This window comes from Sinohyriopsis cumingii, chromosome 4, assembly GCF_028554795.1.
Source record: "Sinohyriopsis cumingii isolate HCF-2022 chromosome 4, ASM2855479v2, whole genome shotgun sequence".
Taxonomy (NCBI): Eukaryota; Metazoa; Mollusca; class Bivalvia; order Unionida; family Unionidae; genus Sinohyriopsis; species Sinohyriopsis cumingii.
The window spans coordinates 32,792,884-32,818,999 of NC_142964.1; the positions used below are offsets into that span (position 1 = coordinate 32,792,884).

The 26,116-nt window shown below is 34.2% G+C and overlaps 1 protein-coding gene across 1 annotated transcript in view; it reads left to right on the plus strand.

Annotated features, from left to right (window-relative positions):
* LOC149800900 (uncharacterized) overlaps window positions 1-26,116 on the plus strand; it is a 163,781-nt gene that overhangs the window by 77,951 nt on the left and 59,714 nt on the right. The window contains exons 25-34 of the mRNA XM_089956750.1: window positions 266-333; window positions 1,466-1,566; window positions 4,111-4,257; window positions 12,810-12,899; window positions 16,993-17,099; window positions 18,056-18,137; window positions 20,284-20,430; window positions 22,606-22,770; window positions 23,315-23,413; window positions 24,503-24,597. Of these exons, the coding sequence (XP_089812876.1) occupies window positions 266-333; window positions 1,466-1,566; window positions 4,111-4,257; window positions 12,810-12,899; window positions 16,993-17,099; window positions 18,056-18,137; window positions 20,284-20,430; window positions 22,606-22,770; window positions 23,315-23,413; window positions 24,503-24,597 (1,101 nt within the window). The remainder of the gene's footprint in view (window positions 1-265; window positions 334-1,465; window positions 1,567-4,110; window positions 4,258-12,809; window positions 12,900-16,992; window positions 17,100-18,055; window positions 18,138-20,283; window positions 20,431-22,605; window positions 22,771-23,314; window positions 23,414-24,502; window positions 24,598-26,116) is intronic.

Sequence of the window (26,116 nt, forward strand, 5' to 3'; positions counted from 1 at the left end):
TTGTTTCTTAAAACATGTAATTGTTTAAAAAATGTATGTATTTGGTAAATTTGCATATATATATATATATATATATATATATATATATATATATATATATATATATATATATCTGTATATCTGTTTGTATATATATAATTTATTATAAGTATGTATCTGTGTAGTTTTGTTAAAGTGAATTATTTTATTATTCCAATGAATTAATGTATTTTGTTATGTAAATGCAGACTGACTAGAAATAAAACTTGGTTTGTTGTTTATTCAGCTTGGTGCGGTCACTCCTCAGCAAAGATGGCAAGGCCCAGCTAACACTTGGAGAAGAGATCACAGATGGTAATTTATATTTATTACAGAATTCTTCCTAAAAGTACTATTTTTATCTACTTGGATTTAATCTTATCTTCAGTACATTTTACAAGTTACTCTTGCATAATCCAGCAACTCTTTCCCTGTCAGAAGTTGATGGTTTATCTTTATGTCCAGGTAGCTCTGATGATCATTTCTTTCCTTCACCTTTCAAGAAGTTTTCTTCTGAATAAATTTGCATCAAAGGCTAATCTATTTGTTTATCAAGAGTATCTTAATGTTTTTCAAAACCCACTCTTGTTGACCAAACACAGCATAAAGACTGACATTAGCAAGTCAGTACAGTAGTCCTTCACTTGACCACTACACCTCTTGTAACATAATTCAGGTAAGTATCCATTTAAATTGTTTGAATTTTTTTATGATAGTTTATTCAATTATTTCACTTAATTTTATTTCTTGGCTATATGTGTATCCGATATAAATATTCCACATCATTAAATAACCAGTTTTTTGTGTTTGTATGCTTTATTATGACACATTCTTCTTGTAACATCACTCAGTTTAATGTTCTCTCACTTACAGTGCAGGCCATTTTTCTGGTTTCCAATTAATGACATAAAGGGGTACAGTGTATTCATTATTTCTTGTTACATTAAAAGGCTAGAAGGGAAAATAGTTACTGATTTAGTTGAGTTACCCTCTTCAAATAACGAACGATGATATTAATGGTGATAATTTCCTTGCTAGCACTGTATTCATCATTTCTTGTTGTTAACAAGGGTTTCAGGCATGAATAGTTTTTTTTAATCTAATTTGCCCTTTGACATTTAGAATGATGATGTTGATGAATTCCTGTTCTGCTCTATATTCACTATTTCATGTTATAATAAAAGACTTCAAAGGAGAATAATTGTTGATCTAATTGATTTACCTTGATTCCTATCCTAGCATTGCACATTTTATAAAACATTACTATGATGACATCATTTGCATTATAATTTTATTAGTGTTGTATTAGGTAATTGTTCAGCACTGTTGCAAAAATATTTATAGAACTTTGAGGGCATTTGCATCACCTGTACATTTACATGTGTTAGTGTTTAAATATTTTGAACAAGTCATTCTTCTAAAATGAAGAAAATATTTTACTGTGCAGGTATTGATATCAGTACATGGACTGTGAACAAAGATGGTGACCAGCTCACTTTCAATGTGTGGGACTTTGCTGGACAGACAATATACTACAATACACATCAGGTACATACACTCTGACTCTGTTTTCAAAACTCTGTAATTACTGAGCTTCCAAAGTCTTTTGACTTTCTGAAAGAGTAGTTATCATGCAAAACAATTAAAACATGTGTTAGTTTGAATTTTTTTATAATGAAGCAAGATCAATGTTATCATCTTAGGATTAAACTTTATCATTTTGATGTATTTAAAAAAAAGGCACCATAATTGACCTATCAGTAATACTTTCCTGCAGATTGGTTTATCAATTACTCCTTATAATATGTGTCCTGATTAAAATGATAGAAATGTGTCTTTTCTGACAATTGCATATTATATACAAAGGAAAATAACTCTTGATTATAACTTAGCTATTAGTCAGTCAACACCACATGAAAAACATCCCATAAACCCATGCCAATATCAATATAAATTTTAGCCATCCATCCAGGAAATCTTGATTTATATTGTGTATTAATCACTACTCAACAGGTGGTATACATTATTTTTGAATCTTTTCCCCATTATTTTAATTTTGTAACTTTCTTGGACTTTGTCTCTTTAGATTGTTCGGTACAACATGCTATTGTTTATGTATAGTGTGATATATGTTTTGCATGCACTGCCTGTTGTTAGTGCAGTTAGTAATCATTGTTGTTTTAGTAACTTCTTAACACACTGTATTTCTAAGTTATGCACTTCTTGTACTATTGTGTAGTTTGAGAGAAACATATAAATGAAGCTGAATAAATTCATGAACTTCAAGGCCAGGAAAGACATGCATGAGTCATGTCTTGTGTGTACAAAATGTACTTTGTCTTTACCTTGAAATGTTTGTGCCATGTCAGAGGATGTATGGGCTGTTTTGTAGAAGTCAGCCAAAGGCAAAGGAAAGAGTGGAAAATCTGGCAAGATCAACATGGACATATTAAGTATTCATCTGAACACAGTATTCTTTTGTGAGCTTTGTAGGAGACAATTACAAAATTATAATTCTGTGCAGTTTTCGCTCTTGTATCCTACTCTTACTTTGACAGGTAATTCTGACACATTGGGTAAGTGTGATCACAAAATAATCATCCCAGTGGTCATATGTCCCACCCCCATGGACATGCATGGCCTTCAGGCATGTAATTCTGGGCATATGATGGTTTTGATGGTTCCATTGGATCCATCCAATTCTAGGGTATCACTGTTTGGAATCATCATGGCTGTCCAGCTAATCCTGACATCTCACTTGGAAATCTTACTAATAGATCCATCCATCCATCTAGACATGCCAAAGGCTTCATCTCTTTATAACTACAAGTATCTTAATGATAGATTTGTCAATCTTGCCATACCTACTGTGACGGATTTTAGTGACAGATCCATCTGTCCTGCCTTGTTGGCAGCTTCATCTCTCTACAACTGTGAGGATCTTAGTGTTAGATCTGCCCATCTCACCAGTCCTACAGCTATACCTACTTACTATGAAGGGCATTTTAGTGATAGATTTATACATCCAGCCATGCCTATGGCACAGCTGATACTAATCAGCCATCCATGCCATTATGACAAATTCATCTGGCAGAGCTGGCTTACCTTATATTCACATTTATCTGTGTGGAAATTAACATGACATATAGAGACAACAACATTCCATCCTCTAAGGCATACTGGTACAGTCAAATCTGGATGGTTTGTCTGAATATGGAGGCAGAACCTGAACAGAATACTACACGCAGTGAGTGTGACAATATGCCTGAACATCATTTTCATTCAGATCCAGCCATGGGGTTGACTGAGCTCAGTTTCAAGGCTGCTGTCAGAATGATATACCTACTGTTGTTGGTTTCAGAATGCCTTCCACCCTGTACCATATGCATGTTTTTAAGTTCAGGGCTTCAACAGATATTGATGAGGAGAAAACAAATTCCTCCCTTTGGCTAATTTCCCAGTCATTGAAGATCAGAGAAATTAATGATTGTCTGTCTTTATGAGTATGTGAAAATGGGAATGCCAAGGCTTTCTTTTCTGAAAGCCATGTACCAGCGACATTTTAATCATACCAGGTCAGTGTGGATTGAGTGATAAATTGTGGTGCCTTGAAGATGGAGTTTTGTTATCCTGATTGTATCTTTGCAGTCTTTGCTTGATTAATGTTAAAGCAGAAAGAAAGTGATGCATGTCTAGTTCTCATGAGATTGGAATAATAGGGATGCATGACTTGTTTTGATGATGGTGGAATAAAAGGGTTGCATGACATGTTTTGATGATGGTGGAATAAAAGGGCTGTATGACTTGTTTCCAAGATGGTGGAGTAAAAGGGATGCATGACTTGTTGTCATGATGGTAGATTCAAAAGGATCCATTGGCTAGTTTTCTTGACAGTGGAATAAAATGGATGAATGGCTAGTTTACAGGATGATAGAATGAAAAGGATGCAGGAAGGGATGAATGTTATCATACAGATTATTGCTGTTTCATTATTTTATTCATCATTTTATATGCAATTTCACTACTAAGAGCAGTAAAAAAAATTGGGTTCATAACTTTATAAATCAATAATTTCAAATGCTTTCTTTTCAGTTTTTTCTGTCCAATCGAGCTGTGTACCTTTTGCTGTGGAATGTACGACTTGGATATGAGCATGCAGGACTTGACTTTTGGCTGAACTCCATCTCTGTCCATGCACCACAAGCCCCAATATTTGTTGTGGGCTCACACTCTGATCAGGTTAGTATAAGTGTTTCTTCTTATGTATCTGGGACAAAACTGAATCGATATATTTTTTGGTGCCATTCATTCTGAAAGGATTAGAATTAGAATGAAACTCCAAGACCCATATTCTTGGAACATTTTCAGCAAGAAAATCTTAGTTAAGCTGAAAACCTTAAAATCAGATTTACATTTAGACTTTTCATAGGTTACATAAATTTAGCATGCTAGTAGAAGAGTCAATATAGCTTGCCAGTAGAAGAGTTATTTAGCATGCTAGTAAACTGGGTTAATTTTGCATACTAGTGGAAGAGTCAGTTTAGCATGCTTGTAGAGGGGTAAATTTAGCATCCTGATAGAGGGGTCAGTTTATCATACTATTAGAAGAGTCAATCTAGCATGCCAGTAGAAGAGTTATTTAGCATGCTTGTAGAAGAGTAAATTTAGCATATTGGTAGAAGAGTTAATTAGCATGCTTGTAGAAGAGTAAATTTAGCATGTTGGAAGAAGAGTTAATTAGCATGCTAGTAGAAGACTCAAACTTAAGAAGATCCCAGAAGTTTTGCTTCTAACTTTAATCTAATTTAAAGTAACTTAATGTTAGACTTATGACTTTGATCTCAAGCTGGTATTTCATGCTTAATCTTTTTGGGAGAATGTGGGGTCAACAATCCAGTCCAGCTCCTTCTAATGCAATTAGAAGCTACATTTAATCAAAGTTATGTCTGATTTTTGTTGAGCTAGCAATGATGGGGGCTCAGCATAGTAATTTTATGCATGTATGCATGCCCATCAGTCCATCCATATGTCTGTCCAAACCCAAAATTAACTTCAGTGTTTAGATTGTATTTGGTTAGTTTTTTAAGTATGGTGGGCTTCATAGTCATCTTACTTGCTGTCTGGATACATCATTGTGTGTATGATTTTAATTTTACCAACAGCTGAGGGGAAGGCTAGACATGCAGGCATAGACCAGCTTCTCATCATTACTGTAATGTGTAACTATTTTACCATCTTTTAAGAGCCCCTTAAGAACCACAGCAATAAATTCTTGGCAAAAATTGTTTGCTTCTTAATAATCTTACCAGTCAATTCATTGTTGCTGAATGGTAGGTGTATAATGTACTTTTTATTGTAGTAGTGCACAAGGTATTTACCGTATTTGCCAGCCTATAAGACGATACTTTTTGACCAGAAAATCTTAGCTTTGTCTTATACTTCAAATTGACTTATATATGGGTTTATACTCCAAATTGACTTATATATGGGTTAAGTCCTCCAAATTGCTTTATTATATTTTTCGTATGGAAAATAATTCTCCAAGAGTATGAAAAATAATGTGCAAAAAATATTTCATTTTGGGGAAGAGATCGTGTATGAACAAATATAGGATCCAGCAGTGAGTATTTTAAACAATTACATGATCATCAGTATTAAAAATTAACATAGATCAGATGTAATTGCGCTAAAGCAGCATGCAACAGTAATAATAATAATAATAATAATAATGCTTTATTTATAGAGGGTGACTCATTAGTCAAGGACTATTCTCCCTTGAGGCCCTCTTAAGGAGAGTATAACAATGCACATTATATGAAGATGGCAATAATTACTGTTTATTTTAACATGTTTAGTATTAAAATACTAAATTCCATTATCTGTTAGAAACACATACATGCTCATGATATCTTTTCTTAAATATTCTAATATTTTCAGCAGATTTTACATGTAGTGGAAGCTTATTCCACAGAACTGTACCAGAGTATTGAAAACTCTTTTTAAATTGCTCTGTTCTTGGTTTTGGTATTAGAATGTTTCCATGTGATATTTATCTCAACTGGTATTGTGCTGAAAAAGGCCTGAATAAGTCTTGAAGATACAGTGGAACCCCGCTATAACGCGCCCCGCCATAACGCGAATTCGGATATAACGCGGTCGTAGCATGGCTCCCGAAATTTCGTATATTCATTCACACATGAAAAAAAAAATTTGGAGAAAAGTAAAAAAAACAAAACAAGAAATTAACTTCATTTTGGGCATGAGATTAGTTGTGACTTTTAAAATAATATGATTGTGGCATGGTTCCTGAAATTTAAATTCATTTACGTGTATTTTTATCGGACTGTGAAAATATTTGTTTAACGTACGAGAAATAGTGTGTAAAACGTTTATTATAATTTGGTGGAAGAATTCGCGTATGACTTTTAATAATAAACGATCGGAACTTAACAATTTATCCAGGTTCTTTAAGTGATTTTGGAGAAGTGATCGTGTATGAATTCTAAAATAATACGATATATATAACGTACGAGAAATAGTGTGTACAACGCTTGGCTTCTGAAATTTATCAATTTGAACAGGTTGTGGTGAAGCTCCATATTCTACTCTAGAAGAGAAAACTGGTTTCATTAGGTTTTTGAATTGTTAAGCCGAAGTAAACATTATCGGAAGTGTTACTTATTACGGATCCATGAGTAAAGCCAGTAAATCGTCTTTGTGATTGTCTTCCATGAAATCTGTATACAGTCGTTGCTCAAACAATAGCCGACATGGGCTTCTTATTTAACTGCAATCACAGCCAAGCAGCAGACAAAGCTGTGGTTGATACAAGAGTCGCACAATTTAATAAACATCAAAGGACGAAAGCCGCCAACATGTGTGCTGTGCTTGGCGGTGTGATCAAACAACAAACAGTTGAAAGTAAATAATATCCAATACAGACACCGTATGTAGACCCGGGAATAGCTGCATGCAATGACCGTACGATATCAGACGGCAAGTAAATGGTTTCAATATTTTGTTCATCCTATATTTTACACGACGAATTCAGACTATTACAAAATTATTGAATATTTTAAATCTGTACGATTTTCAATGAAATTACATCCATTATGGATGAACTGCATGCCACGACGGCACGGTAGCATACGGTGTTGATACACTTTTCATGATATAGCGATAGTCTGGTATTATCGGTCAATCTGTATTATCGTTCAAACAAATAAAAATTAGTAAATGTTTTTAATGCACAGTAATAACCTATAAATATATTAGCCATCGATTATTTTGAATATATCTTAATTAATGCATTCCAGTTAATATTCATCTGATGATAAGCCGACTTTTGATCATTGCACATGTATACACGTATATGTTCTCGGAAAAAAAGTTAAATATTGTAAAACCCCGCATTAACGCGACCCCGCTTTTAACGCGATCCGATTTTATGGACCCCGATCATCGCGTTGTAGCGGGGTTCCACTGTACTCTGGTGCAGTTCCATGTAGACATTTATATAAAAGAACTGCCTTGTGAAAATCCATCCTGTCATATATTATGAACCATTTGAGTTCTGTAAATAATGCTTTTGAGGGATGATCAACAGATGCATCTAAAATTACACGTGCTGCTCGTTTCTGAAGTTTATAAATCCTGTCAAGCTCAGATTTGGCACAGTTTCCCCATACATTAGAACAATAATCCATTGTTGGAAGAACATATGACTTGTAGTATAGATTGTGAGTTTCCATAGGTAAATATTTCTTGATTCTGCTGAGAAGGGCATTTTTGGATGACAGTGTTTTACAAAGCTTATCAATATGGTCATTCCATAATAAATTACTATCTACAGACACACCTACAAGCCTTTCATGTTTGACATTTTCTAATGGATGATTATTTATTGCAAGAGACAGTTTTGGGTTCCCTGACTTGTGTAGCTTTTGTGATGTCCCCAAAATCATACATTTTGTTTTACCTTCATTAATTACCATCCTATTTTGTTGTGCCCAGTTTTGGACTCTGATAAGGTCTGAGTTTAATTTCATTTGGATAACTTCAGTATCAGAACTAGATGTATACAAAGTTGCATCATCTGCAAACAAATCTGTATTTGTGGATTCATTATTTAATGGTAGATCATTGATATAGATAAGTAAGAGAAGAGGGCCCAAAACTGAGCCTTGAGGGACTCCTGAATGAATAGTGCGAGTTTGAGAGCTAATATTGCCAATGCTTACTTGTTGAGACCTTTGGTTTAGGTATGATCTAAACCAGTTTAAAGAAGGATTGTCAAATCTGTAACAGTTCAACTTTTGCAGCAGAATTTCATGATCAACAAGATCAAAGGCTTTCTTGAAGTCAAGGAAAACAATCCCAGTCATATGTCCATTATCCATTTCCTTCAGCCAAAGATCAATTAATTTGGTAAGTTCTGTTTGGCACGAGTGGTACTTTCTAAATCCTGATTGAGCTTTATGAAATAGAGAGTATGTTTCGAAAAATTTATAGACCTGAATGGCTACATGCTTTTCAAATAGTTTTGACAATACAGGTAGAATTGATATTGGTCTGTAATTTCCTGGATCCTCCTTTTCTCCTTTCTTAAAGATAGGTGTAACCTTTGCACATTTCAATGTTTCTGGAAAATTACCACTCATTATTCTTAAATTTATGATATGCGTTAGTGACTTTGTTATTACTGGTGCAGCAATTTTAAGAATTCGTGGACCAATACCATCCAATCCAGAGGATTTATTAATATTAACCTTAATTAGCATATCAAAAACATCACTTTCACTAACATTAGCTATTGAAAAATAATTTTCATCAGGAATTTTAGCTTTTATAAATAATAGAAATGCATCAAGTTCAATTGGGATATTAGTCTGGTTCTGAATACTCTTACTGGAGATGCTTATGAAGAAATTGTTGAACATTTCCACAATGTCTTGTACAGATGTTGCTATATCATCATTTTGCTTAAGTCTAGGGGGAAGGCAACTGTTCTTGTGTGGGTTCAGCTCTTTTAGATGCTTCCACAATGTTTTGGTACTCTTACTTTCATTAATAGCCTGTTTATAGTAGTTCTCTTTTGCCTTATCTATCAGGTACTTAGTTTTATTTCTCCACTTTCTATAGCTTTTCATGTCTTTTTTCTTGTGGAAATTATCTCTTAGGTGCCTAGCCTCATTGATCTCAGGGGTAATCCACTTGGGTGTAATTTGGTGTTTAACCCTTTTTGTTTTAATTGGGGCATACTTGTCTAAGGCTGCATTGAACATCTGATACCATTTGTCCAAGGCAGTGTTGACATCAGCTATAGTGCAGACTGATTGGAAAGGTTTGCAAACTAAATCATTTAAGAACATTTCCTCATCAAACTGTTTGAAGTCCCTGTATTGAATTTCAATGTGTTGGCCATTTTTAGATGATTTCGGAACATGTCTAGTTATACAGACTGGGTAGTGGTCACTCAGTGCATACACTGGTACCTTAATTTCACTTACGTTTTCAGGTTTATTAGTATAGACATGATCAATGATAGTAGCACTTTTATCCGTTACTCTAGTTGGGGTGTTAATTAATTGAGTAAAGTTGTAAGTTTCAAAGCTATTTATCCATGTTAATGGTGGAGTTTTCATATAGTCAATGTTAAAATCACCTAATATGACAATTTCTAAATCTTCCTTAAGTAATGCTTTTTGAATTTGAACCTCAAATCTATCAATCCAATCAGCTGTGGAACTAGGTGGCCTGTAAACCGAACATAAGAGTATTGGCTTTGATTGGGCAAGGGTTACTTCGATCCAGATGCTCTCTACCCCAATAGTCTCTAGATCAACACGTCTGTTATAACTTTATGTATGTTGATTAAATTTAATTACATATATGTGTGTTAGAATTTTCAAGTTAGAAGATGAATAACCATGACAAAGAAATATGCCATCACAATTTTTTTCTTGCACCTAATAATCAAATAATCCATATGCCCCATTGAGAGACAGACAGATGTCTTCACAATTGTAAATCTGTATTGTTCACTTACCTGATGACTGATTTTACTTGTGTACAGGTACAGTACCATATTCCATTATCAATTAATACCACTAGATAAGCTATTCTTTCTATAACAAAAATCTGTTTCCATTGTTACAAGAATCACATGGCTTTGTAGTGGTATTTACATGCTAATTAAATATGCTATGGCTGTATTCAGTCATTCCAAGATAACACCTGTTTGAGGTCAAGATTGTGCAGACCAGATCAGATTAGCAAGGCTACTAATAGCGAAATGAGGCTACCCATGGGTATTATGAATACCGCTCCATATAGTTAAAGGAACTGCCAGGTGGTTACTACTGTAAATTTCTGAGCTAGTGACATTTTTGAACTTGCTCACAGAACTGACAGCAATTTAAAGTACGTCTAGCATAAGCAAAGCTCAAAAACAATTGCCACCTAAGTACAGGAAGAGTACATGCACTTTAACAAAATCTTAATTGTTGGGATTGGAGATGCCATTATACTTGCAAAGAACATTAGACAGCATGCAAAATGGTCATTCTTGGGATTTAACCTAATGGAGACTGTATGGATATAACTATTGTGATTATTTAAACCCTGAAAGAGTATGGTATGTATTTTCATTGTTTACATTTATGGTTTCATTTATTCATGTTTTCTCTCTTTGACAAAAGCTTCAGCAACACAAGGGCAACAAGTTAAAAAAAGAACCAGAAAATCCACAAAGAGCTGAACTCTCTCTCTCTGTCTCTCTCTGTCTCTGTCTCTCTCTCTCTCTCTCATATATTGGACCATATTTGATTTTCATCATGAGGTGCAAACAGAAAAATGCAATGGATAACATATGCATCCATCTCTCTGTATCTCTCTTCCCCTCCCCCAACCCCCCAAAAGCCCGAAAATGCATTTTAGTATAATGTTTCAATTTTCCTATTGCTGGTAATCTGAAATAGCATACAGTGACGCTTTTAATATTTATGAAACCAGAAGTTATTATAATTTAATTCCACACAGCATCACAAGTTTTATCATATCTGTAACTCAGTAAATTTCTGGGTCAGCGTCATTATATGTAGCTAAAAGTACATTATACGTTTAAAATACTTCTTGTGAAATAAATTAGGTACTTTTAGTGATCCTGACTGGAAAGTTTACTGACTTACAGGTAGGATAAAGCTCGCAATGCTGTGTTGAACGAAGTGAAAAACTGATTCGACTTTTGCTCTGCATTGACTTATAGGCCAACAAATATGGTATGGGTTAATAATGACCCCATCATCACAAGGGCCTGATGTCACCAACAGAACTTGAGTCTAGACTTGCATTTTTGTTTAGAAACCAGTCTGATTGGCTGAAATTCAAATGCCACTTAGAGCATTTATAGGTGTGCTATAATCAGTGATTTTACTGTTAAAAACTGTTAAAGGTGTCAAATGCACCAAGACTGTCTTTTTATGCTGGTATAAGTTGTAATGCACTTTATGGAAATAGTTACACTGGATTGAAATTACTGGAATTGTTTAGTACAAATGACCTTACTGATACAAACCAAATCACACCTGTTTGGTATGTTATAATAGACTGACACCAACAAGCTGACTCAATAAACATTTCATTTTCAGTTTAGGCTTTAATGCTACTTTCAGTTGAATACAAGTAACAACCTTCACTCCAGGAAATATTGCAGAAAAAATATTAAATATTTTCTTAGGAACTACAGTAGGATAGAATAACAGTTAATTGGTTCAATTAGTATTGTGGTACCTTTAAATGTAATGTTTTCAAGAGCAGAACCAGCAATAGCACTTTGAGATATTTAAATACAAGTCATTTATCTCATTCTATCATAGTTTGTTGCGAAAAAGTTGAAATATAATTCTCTCTGGTACTCTACAGCAGAGCGTTATGACATTACAATGTCATTTTCTTACAAATTATTGTAGATATTAAGGCAGCAAACTCAGATGTTCAGCCAGTCAGATTGCTTATTACAATGGCAGACCTAAGAGTTACAATTAATGTCTGAAGAACATGATTTAGATTATTATATTGCCTCGAATATACAGATGCCTTGCATTATTACTTCATTTCTTTTTGTAAATGCTTTTAGCAGGATCTGAGTTTTGTGCTGTTAGTGATGAGAATAAATAATTTTAGGGACCACTCCGATAGCGTAAGTGGTTAGAGCATCTGTCTCGGATGCGGGAGATTGCAAGTTCAAACAGTGGCCAAGTCATGCCAAAGACTTATATAAATGGTATTTGCAGCTGCCTCACTTGGCACTCAGCATTAACCAGTTAGTGTTAGGACTGGTCGGCCTGGTGTTGGGATAATGTGACTGGGTGGGACATCATGTTCCATGTCTTCAGCATTATGCCCCAGTGCTAGACACCTATATAAACTGTTATATTGCAGACATTGTGGCGATATGAATGAAAAATTGTTAAAGCTATATTAAAAATCCAAATGAGACACACACACGTCTAGATCCATTAGTTTTGCTACACAATGGAAACTGTTAAAACTTATTCTCAGATTGAAAACTTTTTCAAATGTTTAGATTTTAGTGATGAACATAAGCAGTATCCATGTAATTTTATAACCAGGTTTATGTTTACTTTTGTAATTTTATTAATAATTTTGAATGTACTTTTTATAAATAGGTTTGGTGTTGTTTTTATAATTAAGTTTGGGTGTTGTATTTATAAATAAGTTTGCTTGCACATTTTATAAATATGTTTGGGTGTACTTTTGTAATTTTGCAGGTGGCATCACTTGAATTGCCAGTTGAAGAATTGAAAGAGAGGTATCGTCAAATAGCTGGCTTCCATTTTATCAGCTCCTGGACAGGAATGGTAAATATTGTTTGTCCAAAAGAGAAAAGATATGTTGTAGTTCACATTTGCTGTCACAGTTAAAATCTACCAGATGTACAATGGCTTAGTTATATCAGATGTTAAAATCTACCAGATGTACAATTGCTTAGTTATATCAGATGTTAAAATCTACCAGATGTACAATTGCTTTGTTATATCAGATGTTAAAATCTACCAGATGTACAGATACTCACAGCTATATTAGATGTTAAAATCTACCATATTTATGATCTGATTTTGATTAAACTTGGCATATAAGTTTATATGATCAAGATCTCAGAAAAATTTGAAAATGAGTCTGATTCATTCATATTAATAAGTGATCTTATGTCTGATCGAGTGAACTTATTTCCACTCAGGAAGTCATCTGAGTTTGCCCAGATTTGAAATATAGGCACATATTGTCAGGATCTCATAGTTTTAATAACGAGCAAAATCCACATATAAGAATAGGGTGATCTTGTGCTGAGCTTGTTACGACTCTGGAGACATTGTTTTGTTTTCATCAAGCATGAAATATTTATTGGTTACTGCATTTGTATGGGAAAATATGAACAAGTTTTCGGAATGAATACTGCACGACAAAATGAGTTCATATTTTCCCATGCAAATGCAGTAACCTTTTTATTATATGCCCATTTTTTTTAATTCTACCTAAGGTTTAATTATATAAACAAAATACACTAAAAGAAACGACGTAAATGAATGAATGCCGTATTCCAAACTAAATACACAAGCGCAGATTTGACATTAAAAAATGACATCATTATTAATGCACACATAGCTCTGCCCAGATAAATTTGAACTTAGTCGCACGGTCAACATAACTTTCGAAAGAAAATGGCGTGTCTAGTTAAAATTGAAATTTGCAGTCATTGTGAATGAATGTGCATTGCAACAACTTTTCCATTTGATATGGAGTGAATATATTTTGGTATTTTGTTTCGATTCAACGAAAGTTTGTGATTTTGGACTGGATTCATCTGTGCAAATTACACATGAAATACATCGGATTAAAGTGGCGCGGGAGAAGCATATTTACGTCTGCAAATGTGTTTCTGTTTCTGTCACTGAATGTTTGAAATCATAATGTGGGAAAAATATGAAGTCTTTCAATTGCAATTTTCAAAAAGACGCTATGGAATTTAATGTGCATTTCATTTAGATTGCACTAAGGAGGATGCAATTGCACTTATCATCGAAATTACAGCACACTTTCGAAATATGTAATCCAGATTGAAAACCTATGGCTCATGTAATTCGGATTTGCAGAATTAAGAAAAAACATTTTGAGGAAATTCAGGATGTAAAACTAAGTATATTTTATTTTGCCATTCTTATCACCAGCTAAAGAAAACAGTTATATGCCTTGTTATTTGTAAGGACCTAATCCGTCATTTATATAAGGTAGCTAGCCTAAATCCGTAACATTGTATCAATGCAAAATGTCAAGACAGCTGGGGGTTTTTGCAGTCCATGAAACATGTTTTAGTTCATTCAGAAACAAATTTAAATTACCACAACGTAAAGAGCCTCTTACGCGAGTGTACATGATTTGTTTACAAATCAAAAGTACTGGCGTCTGAGTCCATTGTTATTTACAAAAGAAAGTAGTTCCTTTATTCACGTGAATGCTATATATGTATTGTTGCGCGCATTCAGTATCAGGGAATATTGAACGATTCTGTAAATGTAAAGTTAACAGTGAAAAAATGAGCATATAATAAAAGCTTTTATCAGATAAGATCTTGGACAAGTTTAAGAATGAACAAGATCCACATACATGTATATTAATGTGGTAATCTTGCATCTGATTGGATGAGCTTCTCACCGCTCTGGAGGCAATATTTCTGATTGTATTTTTATCAGGCTTGCAATATAAGGTAATATCCTCAAGATGTTAGCCAAGTTCCCTAATTAGGGAAATACATGAATAATAATGATTTGTAGAGAATGCATTTCTGCTCTGATTTTGATTAAACTTGGTAAGTAGACTTATATTATCAAAATGAGATTTGCACATCTTAATGAAGCAGTCTTGTATCAGATTGGTACATCCTGTTGCCACAATGAGGCCATTTACTTATCTGATTTTGATGAAACTTGAAAACTTGTTGTTGTTGTTGTTGTTTTGGGGCTTAACGCCATTTTTCAGCACACGATAGGCTATACATGGCGGCCAGTATTAATGGTGGAGGAAGAACCCGGGAAAACCCCGGAAAGAACCACCGACCCACGAGAAGCTACTGGCAAGCTTTCTCACATACCCACATTGGCTGAATCCTAGACTCGAACCGCCGCAGACAGAGGTGAGATGGCAGTGATCCATAACGGAGAGCGCTTTAGACCACTCGGCCACTCGGGGCCCCAACTTGAAAACTAAGCATTATTTTGATAGCTGAATTTTTCAAAGCAGGATTATATTTTATGTTTTATATATGTTTATATTTTCATTGATAGGTTCCATAATAAATGAGATCTGGGCATATTAATGAGGTGATCTTGCATCTGATTGTCTGAGCTTATTTAATTCTCTTTATTTTATTTTTCTCATCCAATTTTGATGAAACTTTGTAAATGTGTTTACATCTTCAAGACCTTTGATGAGTTGATTGTGAACAATATCTACAATGATTTTTTCTGCCTTTATCTTTGCAAGGCATGTCTATCAGACTTTATAAAAATAGGTAAAATCAACATGATATCAATTTACGGTTGAGTGGTAGTTTACACAGGGTTGTAATTTTACAATACTACAATGCTGCATAACACTGCCAAGTGAAGTGATCAGCTGTTTTGTAAACCAGATGAGCATTATCATACTCACTTGGGCCTCTTGTTAAATCATGCTCTTCATAGATGAGCAAATAAACATTACTTGCCTGTTGAAATGTGTATTTAGTCAATATTGTGTGTAAACAAATAGTCCTAACTTATCACGAGGCAAACATCAGTAAACTAACACATATATTGGTTCTCCTAGCATGTACCTAAAGGTTTTGGTCAATTGGCATCTTGCACTGCTAGTGATGTGATGTGATTGTGATGTGATTTTGATTTTTAACGTAGCTGTAACAATTTTTCAGTCATAACGCTACGATGTCCGCAGTGTGGCAGTTTATAGTGATGTCTAGCACTGGGGCATCATGCCGCAGACATGTAGCATGATGTCCCACCCAGTCACATTATCCTGACACCAGGCCGACCAGTCCTAACACTAACCTCTTAATGCTGAATGCCAAGCGAGGCAGCTGTTAGTACCATTTTTGTAAGTCTTTGGTATGACTCAGCCGGGGATCGAACCCACAACCTCCCGCATCTGAGGCAGACGCTCTAACCACTAGGCCACTGCTAGTGAAACAAAATTTTGCATACATTTTCTCTTGTGTGAACTCACTGTCTTGATTGTAAGATTTTGTGACTTTGTACCACCATCTAACAGATCTTTGTATAGTGCTATATTATGCCATCCATACTGAACACTCTCCATATAAACCCATCTTCACTAGCCAAGGCTCTGATATGTTAACCCTATCTACACTTTGGCAGATCAAGCAGATATTTTAGTGCTTTGTCCTAGTGCCATCTATTAGATTTCACGAGTTGCCTCCCTTAGTACTTAATGCCAACTAACCAATAGCATGTAACAGTGCTGCATTGTACATCAGTCTAAAATGGTGGAGGCAATTGACTTGAAAAGGATACTTTGTAAGTTTAACATCAAAAGTATGGGTATGTAACAGAGACAAGCCATTACAAGTACATGTATATTTGAGTGAAATGTATTTGTACAAACATGATCTGGCAGTGGAGAATTGCTTATTTATTAGTTCATTTTGGTTGTGTGCTTCCCTTGTCTGTATCATGTAGTAACATTGTTAAAATTTGAACAATGTAATTTTGATTGGATGCAGTGGCTTACCACAGCATCCAATGAAATTCACAACACGAAGCAAAGAAATATCTGCTTAGTCCACCAAGGTGTAGATAGGGTTAACATATCGGAACCTTGGCTAGCGAAGATGACATAAACCAGGTTTTGCAGTGACTATAATTAGCTTAATTGTTTCAGGGAATCAAAGAGTTACAGCAGCAACTGGTGGAAGTAGCCCTACTTCAGCAGTACATGGGAGAACAGATCCCTGAAGTTTGGCTCAAGTTTGAGAACTTCATCATCAGGTTTTAACTTTATACACACTGATACAAAATACATATAATTCTGTGGAACTTCAGAAAACCAATCAATATAATTATATTTATCGTAGACCAATATATTATATATAGTAAAAATGAGAATCAAGATTTTGGACCTGTCAAAACATTTTATAGATAGCTAAATGTGGTTTTCTTTGGGGTTGGGGGAAAGGTAGCAAAATCAGTTTTGTCAGGTCCATTCTTCTTTTACAGATCTTGCCATGTATAGAATCAGTCAGATTTGTAGAATATATTAAATGTAGCAAAATAGAGAATAAGGATTTTGACCTGAAAAACATTGTACTGGCAGCAAAACCAGTATTTTCAGGGGTAGTCAAATTTGTCAGTGGCAATCAGGCAATAAAATAGTTTTGTCAGAGGCAGTACTATTGATTGTCAGTACTAATTGACTATTGACTATTGATTGTCAGTACTAATAAGAATCATCCAATGTTTCTTGGGGTGGTAACATTTATAAAATATTCTTCACATATTACAGCAGAAATAAAAAAACCATTAAGATCAAGATAATTGAATTAAGTAATAACTGTCATGCTTGTATTTTATGATGTGGAATTTACCCTTGTAAAGTTACTTCAAATTTAATGTTAGGAAGTGTTGTGTTAATTTATTATTGAGGAGCTGAAACAAGTTTTCATATTATAATACAACTTATGAGTCTAAAAGTTTTTAACTTTGAACTTTCATATCAACTAAAATTGTAAAAATAGTTTCTAAACCTAATGTTTGCATCCACTGTGGGTTTCAATAATATATTTTGATAGATAGTGATGAAGGTGAAAGTAAAGTGAGTTCCATTAATCCAAGGTTGTTATAATTATATGTAGTGGGCAGAGTTAAAAGAATCTGGCATCTTATTGTATTCAGCTTCTAGAAACGTCAGGTTTTAGAATCTTATGAGAGATTTGTTTATATTTTAGTCGAAGAAGCACTGAGAACTTGATAGAATTCAAGGAGATAGAGAAGCTTGCAGGACTTTCTGGAATATTTGACAAGGGGGAGGTAATGAAAAAAGGAGAGAGAGAGAAACAGATAGAATAAAGGAGAGTGAATAAATACAGCAAAAGGAGAGAGACAATAAATACAACATTGACAAAATTTTATGGCCACTGGTGGAAAAAAATAATTATCAGGCGTTTTCTCAAGATTGAAAAAACATTCCTTAAATATGGAGATATTTTAATGAAAAGAGACTGTCATATATTATATCTTTCTCAATTACTAGAACTGTCAAAAGACACTTTTCTTTGTGATTCACAGCTTCCTAAAGCACATGGTACCATGCAACAGAGTCTTATTTTTAACTTGAAATTCTTTTCTGCTGCTAATTATTTACTAAATAACCACCCCTGTTCAAATAAGCACCCCACCCAATTTTTGACATTTGAAAGGGGCATTTAGCATAATGTTTTACTGAAAATTGTTTTTTATGATTCAAATATTCAAATATGCAAAATTGGTTTTATTCTTAGATTTCTTCAGGTTTTCCCCCTTTCAATTTGAGAAAGAAACCTTGGTCAATGATAGAAAGTGTCAATCCAGTGATTCAAAGACTTTTAACACCTTTGAAGTTGTGTGTACTGTTAACACTGTTCCAACCATGTAGATATCAGTGCATGAGTTTTCATCTTCATCTTCATGTTCTCTTTAAAAAAATAGCAATTATCATGTTGGTTCATTATCTCTCATCTTAAAAGAAATAGCAATTATCATGTTGGTTCATTATCTCTTATCTTAAAAGAAATAGCAATTATCATGTTGGTTCATTATCTCTTATCTTAAAAGAAATAGCAATTATCATGTTGGTTCATTATCTCTTATCTTAAAAGAAATAGCAATTATCATGTTGGTTCATTATCTCTTATCTTAAAAGAAATAGCAGTTATCATGTTGGTTCATTATCTCTCTTAAAAGAAATAGCAATTATCATGTTGGTTCATTATCTATCATCTTAAAAGAAATAGCAATTATTGTGTTGGTCCATTATCTCTCATCTGAAAAGAAATAGCAATTATCATGTTGGTTCATTATCTCTTATCTTAAAAGAAATAACAATTATCGTGTTGGTCCATTATCTCTTATCTTAAAAGAAATAGCAATTATCATGATGGTTCATTATCTCTCGTCTTAAAAGAAATAGCAATTATCATGTTGGTTCATTATCTCTCATCTTAAAAGATATAGCAATTATTGTGTTGGTCCATTATCTCTCATCTGAAAAGAAATAGCAATTATCGTGTTGGTTCATTATCTTTTATCTTAAAAGAAATAGCAATTATCATGTTGGTTCATTATCTTTTATCTTAAAAGAAATAGCAATTATCGTGTTGGTTCATTATCTCTTATCTTAAAAGAAATAGCAATTATCATGTTGGTTCATTATCTCTCATCTTAAAAGAAATAGCAATTATCATTTTGGTTCATTATCTCTCATCTTAAAAGATATAGCAATTATTGTGTTGGTCCATTATCTCTCATCTGAAAAGAAATAGCAATTATCATGTAGGTCCATTATATCTTCTTGGATTAAAATTACTAGTTTAAGCATTAAACATTGGTAGACATGTGAATACAGAAAATTGGATAATAATAAAAGTGTGGTCTGCCTCATTATGACTATCCCTTCATTATATGTGTGACTTAAGTTCCCAATCCATATGTGCCTGTAGATTTTTGCAGACCTTTCAAGTTCCCAATCCATATGTGCCTGTAAACTTTTGCAGACCTTTCAATTCTACTAGAGATTTTTTTCTTGCATGTTTTTTTATGTACACTAACTGTCGAACAAAAAAAATAAGCAGTGTTTGAAACCTAATTTTCATTTTTTCATTAGCAACATTATAAAGAAATGGCTTTCCATGATCTTTGATTCTGAAACTAATATCAAACATTGCTTGTTCATAAACATCATTAAATTTAGGACAAAGTTGATGACTTAAATAAATTCAAGGTGGAAGCTTTTCTGATTTTTGTTATCTTTATAATTACTTCTAGTTTATTGTTAAAGTGGAGGGGGTGCATAACATTTTTAAAAAGAACAATTTACCTCAATTATTTGCCCACAAAATGAATGTTCTAAGCACCCAGGGTGCATTTTAGATAAAAATACAGTAAATTTGTCATTGAAGCACCATTTCTTGCTTTCCAGATTTTTCGTGCCGTTCAGTTTCTCCATGACCTTGGAACCATCCAGTACTTCACAAATGAATATCTCAAGTCCAGAGTGGTGATCAACCCACAGTGGATTGTAGACATCATGGCATGTGTTGTATCTGTCAAGGACTCTCCTATCAAGGTATAATTTACATATTGCTAGACATCTGAACTCTGTCCAGATACATTTAAAACCCTTTTTTATTTTGAAATTTCTGTATTTGTGCTTGAATGATTATCATTTATGGCAAAACTAGTTTAAGAATGTATTTTACATAGAATTAAAAAATGTCCCAAGTTATTCAATGTAATTCCTCCACTTAATAATTATTAATTGGATAAATTTCCCAAGGTTGCACTTCATCAAAACGAGTGCACATAGTTGAGATCATAATATTCCGAACACATGTATGTATGAGAGAGTTAGCTCCCTTTGTGTTTGGTACTCTCCAAAGAGTATTTTTCCAGATATAATCATGCTGAATAAATCAAATTTTAAATTTTTAGACTAATTTATTCCATGAAGTTAAATAGTACTGAGACTCTGACATGCATAGTGATGAGTTCCAAGATGTTCTAGGCAGGTGTTAGCGGCTTCTTCTTTCTCATGTAGGATGCCCAGATCAACTCATAGTTACTTAGTAAAGAATGTTTTTCTGAACTTTTATCAAGAAAAAGGGCTCTGTTCTTGTTAAGGCACATGAAGATAGTAACACTGAATAAAGCAATTTAAATAATAACAAAACCAAAGGTATTTTGAAAAAGTTGAATTAGCGTATAGAATTTTGGAAGTTTCAGTTTTTCTAGTTGAGTTTGAACTGGATAATTTATGATCATTTTTGATGAAAATCAGAAAATGGATGATGAAGTTAGTTTTGTGAAATATATAGTTATCAGTATTATATGGCCAAAACAATCTATGGTATTTATTGGAGCAACTACTAGAAGGTTAGAATACTTTCAGCATAGTTGCAGTAATACAATAAATCACCCATACCCTCTCATAGGATAGGAAATTGGCATTTTGAAAATGGAACAGTTAACATACAGACTGATGAGTCATGAAGTTTTTTTGTTGTCAAGATGATTTATGGGAAGAGATGGAAATCTTTCCAGTATTTGTCTGATTTGAATATTGTTGCTCATTTCTTTAACTAACATTACAAAAGTACATAACTAGCTTCAAACTGTGATAAAGTATATATATATGCTGTAATGGCTGCCCATCCAAGGTTCATGGTTTCTGTATTCAAGTTTACTCCTCCTTGAGGTCACCTGGTGCCAACATCCATGTTTTTGAGAGTATGTGATGTTATTCACTGCTTGAAATTATTGAACAGTTGCCAGCAACTTTAAGGAAGTTCATTAGTAACAGATGAACACTTACTGTATAACTCCAGAAGATGTGATCAAGTCATCATTATGTCATGGTTGAATCATATCACTCCTTATATCTCGGCAACACAGAAGAAAAGATTTGTTTTCACAATAAACAGTATATACTCACTTATGAATTGAGTCCAACTTCAAACTGCACAGATCCAGATATTCTGTCACATCATGTGCTATCAGATCCAGATATGCTGTCACATCATGTGCTATCAGATCCAGATATGCTGTCACATCATGTGCTATCAGATCCAGATATGCTGTCACATTGTGTGCTATCAGATCCAGATATGCTGTCACATAATGTGCTATCAGATCTGGGTATATGCAGTTTGTAGGAGTAATCAGTAGAATAAACAAAATAGACCACGAACTGCTAGCACATTATGCAATGGCTGTTCAGAGTCTAGCTTGTTTGCAGTTTGTCTTGACTTATAAGCAGATATGTAGGGTACAGTATAGTTATCTTATGGTAGAAAGGATATTAGGAATAGCATAATTATACAGATAAGATTATTACAAGTACATAAAACATGCCGAAATTATGACCTGCTGTAAATCAGCTCCACCATCTTTCTGTTTTGGATTCAGCTTACAGCCTCTGAAAACATCACTAGCAACTTAGCTACTCTCATCTTAGTGTATTTAAAAGTGAGGAGAATGTATGGTCTTCAACTGGCAGATCTTTTGTACATATGTTGATACTTTTTGTGAGGATATTAGCCAACAGGCACATCTTAAATGTCATCATCGTTGACTTATGGCACACCTTTGGCAAAACCTTGTGAAATAAAACACACAGCAATCTATGAATTTCTTGGCAATTTTATAAAGTTTTGGCTCCAAGTAATGCAAAACTGCAGAATGTGATAAAAGTTAAATACTCTGAAGCGTCACAAGTGGTCATCCATACATTATGTTTTGGTAGGAGGGTCGCTTGAAGCATGAGGACATTAGCAAGATCTGGAAGGATTACCCCAAAGAACTTAATAGCTGGCTTCTCAGGATGACAGAAGAGTATGATCTCACCTTTCCACTGGAGAGTGAAAAGGTCAACCTTGTTCCATGCCTGCTTCCTGAGAAACAGCCAAAGGTACTTTACGTTTATATTCCTTTTGATATGTCTCTCTGTCTCATATCTTTGTCTTTATGTTACTTTGATGCCTGCCCATCTGTTTGCTTCTCTGCACAATGATAGGGGTCAATGTTATCATGTATATCCTGGAAGATGAGAATGTCATCCTAGTTTCCTGCATGCTCCAGAGAATACACAGCGGTACTTGGCATATGTCTGTCAGTATTTATGTATGTATTTCTGAGTCTTTCTTTTGAGAATGACAAGTTTAATCTTACTCCATACATACATGTACAATCAACTAAGATAACACTTGTGGTATTGTGATATTGTGCACTTAGTCAGAAGGCAGTCTCCACATATTATGCTTGGAATCTTAAGTTCTGTAGAAGATATGCATCAGTTTCCTAGATACTCTGCTTGATACTTCTTCTGAGACATACCTGAGATGGAGAATATTGTAAAGTTATGTACACACTTTAATTAATTATTTATTATCCGAAAGGAATAATATGGTTGATTATTACTAGGTAGACTTTCATTCTTTTTCATGATGTTGTAGATTGACTGGCCTGAGCTGGATAAGAACAGTGAGGAGAAAGAGAACAAGATGATCTACAAATTTGACTACCTTCCAGCTGGGCTGTTCAATCGTGGACAGGTAACTTGAAATAGGACTTGGGGTGGTCTCATGAAATGGTCTTGAGATAAAGAGAATGGAAAACTCAGTGGAAACTGGAGGCCTTGGATAGGGGAGTGCTTTCCCCTGCACATAATGACAGATATGCTCAGGAAGTGTATTACCATGTTATCAGGCTCTTATGGTTACTTTGTTTCAGACGAGTAACATTTTTGTGATTTTGGATTTGCTTTTATTTAGGTCAAGTTTTAAGAATTAAAACTATCTTTTATTTATAAATCTTTCAGAAATAATCTTTTAAATGAAAAGCCACAGTAATATAAATAAATGTCAAACTAACCTTTTTGAAAATATGAAGGAAATAATTTTATCATAAAATTTTAAACAATATATTCAGAATTTATCTTGGCCTTCATTATAAGGACAACAGTAAGTTTTCCTTGACATAATAAGTTGACTGAAGCAATGGTAAAGGGAAGTAACTCAGCAGTGGGTACTAATTGGGAGCTTTCTATTGCAGTTCCAAATATGGATTGGAATTAGTCATTTTAAGAACTGTTTGGGGCTAATTTGTATAAAATATAATTTGTTCTAAAATAATGCTTGATATGTTTTGTTAAATTCAAATTCAAACATTAGCCAGAACACTGTGGACTGTCAACTGAGGTTCAGAATCTGATTCATTTTCGGCAAATATAATTATTCAGCAAACCATACAATCTTGAAATCAATAACCATCAGTTGTACTTGTCTTGTCATGGCTTTTGGGATTGAACCTGAAAGTCCAGAAGTACAAAAACAGAGCTTTACAACAAAATTTCAGGCTATTAACTTTCATGTTTTGAATTTTTTAATTATATTCCTGCTTTGATTTCTGTACTTCTATTTATCACATTACCCAGCTGATGGGCCTTCAGTTAGAACCTCAGATCCATTGTATCAAATACCCTTGAGAAATGTACCTTGACTTGGCTGAGCTCCTCAGGTTAATTGTTCTTTCACAGTTATTATTCTTTTATAAAATAAAACATTAGAGCATCAAATTTATTTTTTGCAAAGGTAGAATCAAATACACCTTTCAAATATTAATACAGATCTGTATTGTTGCAGGTTAGACTTCATCAGTTTTCAGACAGTGTCCTGATTTGGAAGAGAGGTTCTTATTTGAAGAAGAATGGTCACATTGCTCTGATTCAGCAGTTCAGGTATGACAGACTATTCAGCAATTTTTTAATTTTGTTGTTGTTGGCAGTTTGGAAAGTTTTGGAGTTAGGCATTGGAGACAAACCATTTATTAGCGTGATTAAGGATGTAGTATCAGTATGGAGCCATTTGGATTTAACTTACTGATAAAAAGTCTTCTACACCCCATGGCATTGCTCTAAATCACATGAGTGCAAATTACACTCATGAATACATGGTGAGCCTGTTGCAGTTTTAACTCATGGTAAACCTCAAGTGAGGTTACTAAAGAGGTTACTAAAGAGATGATACAGTAAGGCCAGTACTGCACTGGCAAACTGATTAATTAATGTACACTGGAAAACATGTAAATAGTTACTTGATTTTCACTGCCTGTAGGTCATGTACCTGTTTATGGTCACTGGTTTCTTGGTTCATTATCTGTGCAAGAAGTTGTTGGTGGTTTTCCATTTCCACTAGCACCATTTTGAACTCACCCATGCTAATTGTTTCATCCTTGCTAGCCATTGAGTAGAATTTAAATGGCTCCAACAATTCCGATTGGTGTGCCTATAATAGTTGCCATGGTTGTGATTCCTACCACATGAAGGCCAGTGGTGATTGCCATGGCCATTCTGCAAATAGCATCTCTAACCATATATGTGTGCTAGTATTGCATAAGTAGCGCATTTCTCTTGGTGATATAATCTCAGCTGTTCTGCTGCATTTATTTTTCTACATTGGCAACATTGCAGATCCATCATAGCTCTTCTATTAATGATATGATCGTGTAGTATAATTGCTCAACAGGCAGACCCTATCTAGAATGAGTATGTCGAGGTGCAACACACACACACACACACACACACACACACACATGCAATTCTAACCAGTTATTCTTTTTTACTGGTACAAATATTGTACTGGTACAAATGTTGTACAATTATAACAAATCTCAGCCTGAGGAATATATAAATCTCCATCAATTGCTTGTTCTGGGGTCATAACATTATATTCATACAGAAACAAACTAATTACATGGTGCCTGAAATAATTGTTCTCATCTTTGTCCACATGCTGTTATCTGAACAACTTGTTCTTTTTTTGGTTGAGTTAATGTTGATGCAACATAATCAATGTGGAATGCAACCAGAATGGATTTGTTGCTTAACTCCACTTTGTGGCTGATTGTTTTCATGCCTGACTTTCCATTCCATGACTGAGCATTATCTCATGCTAATGCAATGATTCCATGCTGGCTTTGAGTTGGTAATGGAGCATTAGATTCGTCCCAACTGCTGGTTTCTATTTATCCCCCAGCAAGATTATATATGTGTACATGAGGGATGGTTAACATTGTTATCTTGCAGATATGCATCAACAAGTGGAACAAAATCACTATGAATGTTTGTATCACTGGTCAGACAATCCAACACTCCATTGCCAAATTCCACAACCACATTACCAAAGTCAGAATATGTCACTTATATGTGATAGTAAATCTAATCTTAAACACTAAAGACAGTTAATAACACTACAGTC